The 6199-nt window shown below is 40.7% G+C and overlaps 1 protein-coding gene across 1 annotated transcript; it reads right to left on the reverse strand.

The window, feature by feature from the left end:
- Positions 1 to 985: 985 nt before the first annotated feature.
- LOC100772033 (cathepsin 8) lies at positions 986 to 4986 on the reverse strand. The gene is made up of 7 exons (XM_027409673.2): positions 4861 to 4986; positions 4448 to 4570; positions 4198 to 4344; positions 3548 to 3772; positions 2913 to 3075; positions 2045 to 2162; positions 986 to 1085 (listed from the first exon to the last, which is right to left on the reverse strand). The coding sequence occupies exons 1-7, from the start codon at positions 4984 to 4986 to the stop codon at positions 986 to 988; spliced, it is 1002 nt and encodes a 333-aa protein (XP_027265474.1).
- Positions 4987 to 6199: the final 1213 nt, after the last annotated feature.

The following is a 6199-nucleotide window of genomic DNA, read 5'->3' on the forward strand; positions in this document are numbered from 1 at the left end:
AACCTTTTGTCATATTATAATTACCTGTAGCTCTATGCCTAAGAGTGGAAATCTTGAGATGATTCCCACCCATCTGAGTTAGCATGTCTACTAGTATTTTCATTGTTCATGTATTGTTTAAGCAGCCATTTCTAGGAGACACAGTCTTATTGCAGACTTCATGATCCTCTACCTTTTAGTCTTTCTACCCTGTCTTCCAACAATGTTCCCTGACCTTACATGCAGGAATTGTGAATTCTATGAGAAGCAGCATGAGCTGTCCCAGAGACAAACTGCTATAGACTATCCAATGCAAAGTGATTGGTCCCGAAGTCATATGCATATAAACAACAAAATTGGGTTCATCAGGTTGTATTTTTATATGTGATATGTATTACATACTTGAATAGTATACTGTATATTATATATAATTACATATGTATGTTATACATACATATATATCTGTATGTACACACACACATACACACACACACAAACACACACACACACACACACACACACACACACACACAAAGAAAAACAGACCATCGATTTGAGAGAAAATGAGAGAGGATATATGAGGAGTTATGGGGAGGGAATGGAGGAAAGAAAGAAAAGGGGGAGTGTAATGCTGTTATTTTTAACTAAATCACATATTACATAAAATAAAAAGAATTACTTAAATTTTAAGAAATTCATTACAATCAAAACTGAAAGAAGACAGACACTACATTTGAACTTGAGCCTTCTTATAGACATCTGGTACAGTCATTAAAAAATAAAATCAAGTTATTACAGGAATCAAACACACATCAGTGCAGAGCTTCAGCTCTAGTGGCCATCATGTCTTATGGGAGTTAACATGACACAGAATTCATATCACAATGTGCTCTTCAGTGACTCAAGTGTTGTATCCATGCAGCAGAGACTGGTCCTGTTAAAGGGGAAGTGACTGCTCTTTGCAGGGTATTCCCAGTCTAATCCCAGCTTGTTATCTTCAGACAGCTCACACTCTAGGGTAGATGGCATATGTAGCAATTCCACAGTGGTTGTTCCTGTCTCTGGCAATCTTCATGTAGCCATTCATGCCCCATCTTTCACCATGACTGAAAAGAACCATGCTTCCCATTTAGTAGAAAGAACACAGGACAGTGGATCCATTACAATAACTACTCTAGTAAACACTGAGCCAGAAGCCTACTTAACACCATGATCAGAAACTGCAGAGTATCAACTTCTGAGAACCAAGAGTTATCTCAGACAGGATTGTGAAAATCACAACATTGAAAAAGCAGGATATCTTTCCACCCACAGGTGGTACAGAACTAACAAATAATGCTAGCTTTTAGAAAAACCAATGACACAAATGTGGTATTAGCATCCAAGGAAACCAGTGACTGAATCTGAACATTGTGACTACTATGAGCTGATTGTTCCAGCCATAGGGAGAGTTCCAAGGGTCAGTAATTGGCCACAAACTAGGAAGGACTATATATTTCAAGTCCAGGATCCCACTTGAAGCCAAGGTGGGAGCTGGGGAAAGATCTGTGGGGCTTTTCCACAGAACCTTTTTTCTTTCCCCAGCAACCAAGTCCATCAGCTCACAGCCTGCTGTAACTACAGTTAAAGGAAATCTGAAGTCCTCTTCAAGTCTCCCTGGGCACTGATCACATATAGAATAAACTCACACAATCACCCTCACATGAATGAAAATAATAATTTTATAAAACCAGGTGGTCACTATAGCTTGCCTGAAATCCCATAAGTGAGGACATACTTGGAGCAGGCTGGCTGAGCAACTACACAAAACAGTAAACTCTAGGATCAGTGAAATCTGCTGCCTCGAAGAACAGCTGAGGAAAACAACTGGTTGCCTCCACACACACATGCAAATAAGCATACTGCACACACACACACACACACACACACACACACACACACACACACACACACACAATCAGTCTAAAAAAAAAGGAAAAAAGAAAAGAAACTCTTATCTAGATTCTGTCTCCAAATAGAAAATCCATTTGGAGATTTAAATATAAACAATATTTGCAATTTATACCTGTTCTTTATCAGCCAGTATTTCCTGCCATCTGACTCTCTTCCTTCATAGCCATAGCCGACTAACAAAACAGAATGGTTGATGACTTCACTGCTGCAGTTTGGCTCATAATAAATACCTGAAAAAAACAAAATCAAAGGAATGGGAGGCCCCAGGAACCTAATTGTGACCATGACCAAGAACAGCAAGTAGGGCATTTTCTAACTGTACGAAAAAAATTCCAGCAAAATTAGAACCCATTGTTGACAGGAATCCTGACACCAGTTCTCATCAAATGCCAAAGAAGTGCAAATGAGCATAAGTTTGTTGATAAACACTTTTCTACATGCATATGATACCTTCTCACCTTTTGTTTTCACTAATCGCATGCCATTCCAAGAAAGCTTAACTGAACATAACTTACTTCATTCAAGGCACTCTTTAGAATTCACTTCTAAAAAGACAATCTCTCCATATCTTAAGGTAGGTACACCAAGTGGAGAAAGGTTAATTGTTAACTAACTGGTAATAATTATAAATTATGAAGTGCTCATGAGCATGGGAAACCATACACATGACTATATGGAAATTTGTGATCTAATTATGAACATCAAATGTTATACACAGAAAAGTATACACCTAGCAGGAGTTTCACATGCATTCTTCATTAATATCTGGAACAGTGGTCTCAACCTTCCTAATGCTGACCCCCAACCATAAAATTACTTTCATTGTTACTTCATAACTGTAATTTTGCTAATGTTATGAATCATAATGTAAATATCTTGTATGCAATATGTCTGATATGCGACCCCTGTGAAAAAGTCTTTTTGACTCCCAAAGGAGTCAAAAGTCACAGGTTGAGGAACACTGAGAATCACCTGCTTACCTCCCTTATACAGCTTGAAAGATTCATGGCCAGCATCGATTCCAACAGAGATGGGCCCTATAGTTGCTACAGCATGCATTAAGGCTTTCTCATTCTTTGAGACAAACATAAAGTCTGTGACTCTAGCAGCAGAGTGTTCAGGATGGTACCTGCAGGGTCCTTCCTTTAAAACATAAAGAGATAAGAGGCTCAGTTATTTCCACCCACCTCCTGGGGGCATGCATCAGAAACACAACCCTGCACTTGGCAGCTGAGCATCCCCATATCTGGAATGTTAGAAATCACCCTAGGAAGTGAAATGTTACTGGGAGATTTGGAACCGAAAAATCAACTCTCATGCCTTCAATGACAACTCAATGACACTTCAATGACACAGGTCTTTAAGTCTGTTAGAAATCATGCAGGGAGATATATCCATTAAAGGTTTGCATATTTGCTGTGTGCATAGAAGCAGGAACAGCTACAAGGAAACCATCACATTAGAGGCCTGTGCAAAGACTGATGCTGTATTGAGACCATTGATGGTGCAGAGCAATTCTACCTTCCAATGTGAGTTGTGAGGACAATGGATTATTATGCAATTTCCCCTTGCCTGAAGCTGCCTGAAACTACAGTAGCATAAAAAATCCACTTACTTTTGCCTCATATGGATAGGTTGCCTCAGCCTCTAGACCTCTATTGTGCTGCACGTACTTTAAAGCATAGTATGTATTGCCTTCATAACAGCCCAGGTTGCCTTCAGGTCTGGAACAGTCCACGAGGTTCTGTGGACTCAGCGAGACCAGTCTGCGTGTTTTCCGGAACATCTGTCCTTCTATGGCACCAGCCACAGAAAAAGCCCAACAAGAATTACATCTACCCTAAGCAGAGAAGAAAAGACAGTCATCCACAAACAAATAGCAACTCCAAATCAGACAGCTGAATATTTTGTCAACGTATGAACTATTAGCAGGTGATTGGTGCCAAGGGAGGGATTTTCATTCTTCTTGGGGACCTGACTGCTGGCAATTTGCCTGTGCCTCCGAATGATCACACACTCACGTGCACAGGCCTGTGCATGAACATATGGAGAGTGCATAATGTTGTCTGACTGCTATCACTAACAGCAAATAGGACATGAAGTCTGGAGAGCGATTTGGGGGAGTCTGCTAGGCAGAGGGAGATAATGGTGGATGGATATGATCAATATATATTGTATAAACATATGAAACCTTCCAAAAATAAAATATAAATATTATTAAAAGTGAACTATGTATCACTCCACAGACATGTGAAACTGTCATACCTGTATCTTCACAGGAGTCACATAGCCTTTTCTTCTCCAATCCACAAATTTGGGGACATAACTGACCATAGGTGGCTGGATACTTTTCCTTTTCCTACGAGTCTGGACTGGAATGACAGTCATCATTTTCCTGAATTCTTCACCAGTCTTCAAGGAAAAGAACATAAATCACTAAAAATCAAAAGACTTCACATCAAGAATTGAAAAACCAAACAAAACCACACGGTGAATCAATGCATCCCACACTCACCATGTCACCAAAGGCGTTCATTTCCACGGTGAAGCCTTTCTTCCCTTGCTTATACTCTGCATTGTACAGTTTGACCAGTTTCAGATTTTCTTCCCATACTGTTCTCTTCTGTCCTTCTTCCTCCTGGAAATAAACATAGTGGATGACACTTTTTTCTAATCAAGCCACTAGGCAAGCTGGCCAAGGGGACTCACTGCCAGAGGTGGACAGAGGTCATGAGACAAATCTCAGGAAACTATATCAGAAGCCGTTCTCCACACACCTGAGAACAGAGATCCTGGACACTGTCTTCTCAGTGCATGGCTTTGGGCAATTCCTGAGGTGGTCTCTACGGCCTCTATTGTACCCACAAATGATAACAGCAAGGACAATTCCCTGTGGGGTCCCTCTGGTCCGTTTTTTATATTACTCACCAGACTGTAGTTTTTTCCATATTTTATCTTCCACTCCTGCCATTCAGAATCCAAACTGGGATCAGATGATGAAGCAGCTGTGGCCATTCCCAAGCACAGGATGGCCAGGAAGACAACAAGAGTCATTTCTCAAGACCTAGAGAGTGAGGATGAGAAACAGAGATGGGACTACAGCCACATTTCTAAAATGCCTCTTATCCCTTCCTGAGAGTTAAAGATATCTGGGGTGGTTAAAATTACTTGAAGTGCTTTTTCAAATAAATATCCACAGACTTTGTAAATATGTATTTTGGATAAAGATGCCTTGGATGGTACTTAGTTGCTCCACTAAAATGCAAAGCTAGTGTCCAGAATTCTAGGAATAGAAACAGCCTGCATACTACAAATTTTCATTTTCAGAAGGATATCCAAACACCTCAAAACTGAAAAGTTGCACAACTGGGAACTTGGAACATGGAGTTTTACGAAGTAAAGCTTGTCTTATGTGACATCTGATCCTGTGGCCAAATGTCATTCATATCCCTAACTAACAGTCACTGTATATCCTCGTCATGAAAACTCCCCTCTTGAATGGAAAGTTTTCTGAACTGTTGTGCTTTGAAATTATGAGAAAGATCAATATGATTCCCTTGGTTCCACCTTTGTGATTACACACCCCACTCACTGCTTCAGTGGTGAAAGGGTCACTGGAAAACACCACTGGACAGCAGTGTAGGTGGGGCACAAGCAAGAGTTACTGCCAGGATTCAGGTCATGACTTAATGTGTTTCATAAGTGGCCCTCACTACATGATTGACGATGGCCATCCCATCTGCTAACATTTCTGCACATCTGAGTGAAGAATATTGTAATTTCCCAGTGGCAGTACGCGACAGGATGCAGGAGGAGGAGCAGGAGGAGGAGGAAATGATACCTGAAGCACAAGGATCAGTTACATTACATATCTGTGCTTTACGGAAACCAAGGCCAAGTTGACCCACGTGGGCCTGTTTTCCCTTTGATTTCCCTACCCACTTCTGTGGCGATATATTGTTTATGGTTTATTAAAGTTTGACTGAGAATTCAGAAAGCAAAGCCAGGCACCAGGTATAGAAACCAGGCAAACACCTTTAATCCCAGCAGCCAGAAGATAGGAGGTGGATTACATACCTTTAATCCTAGGACTCAGGATTAAGAGATAGATGGATCTCTGTGTGTCCAAGGCCACCCAGATGTACACAAGAGTGAATCAGTTTAAAAGAAAAGAATCATAGGTCACACCTTTAATCCCAACGTTAGGGAAGTATATAAGACAGAAACAAGGTCTCAGAGATTCATCCATTCTCCAGCCATGCTGAGG

Source organism: Cricetulus griseus, chromosome 3 (assembly GCF_003668045.3).
Source record: "Cricetulus griseus strain 17A/GY chromosome 3, alternate assembly CriGri-PICRH-1.0, whole genome shotgun sequence".
In the NCBI taxonomy this organism is placed as follows: domain Eukaryota; kingdom Metazoa; phylum Chordata; class Mammalia; order Rodentia; family Cricetidae; genus Cricetulus; species Cricetulus griseus.

Bases quoted from the DNA above. Each gene is read 5' to 3' on its own strand.
- LOC100772033 (XM_027409673.2), bottom strand. From the start codon at position 4,986: ATGACTCTTGTTGTCTTCCTGGCCATCCTGTGCTTGGGAATGGCCACA. The intron at 4,345-4,447 runs GTGAGTGTGGGA...TTTTCCTTGAAG, and splicing joins TGAACGCCTTTGGTGACATG to ACTGGTGAAGAATTCAGGAA. The intron at 1,086-2,044 runs GTATAAATTGCA...GGTTCTTTTCAG, and splicing joins TACTGGCTGATAAAGAACAG to TCATGGTGAAAGATGGGGCA.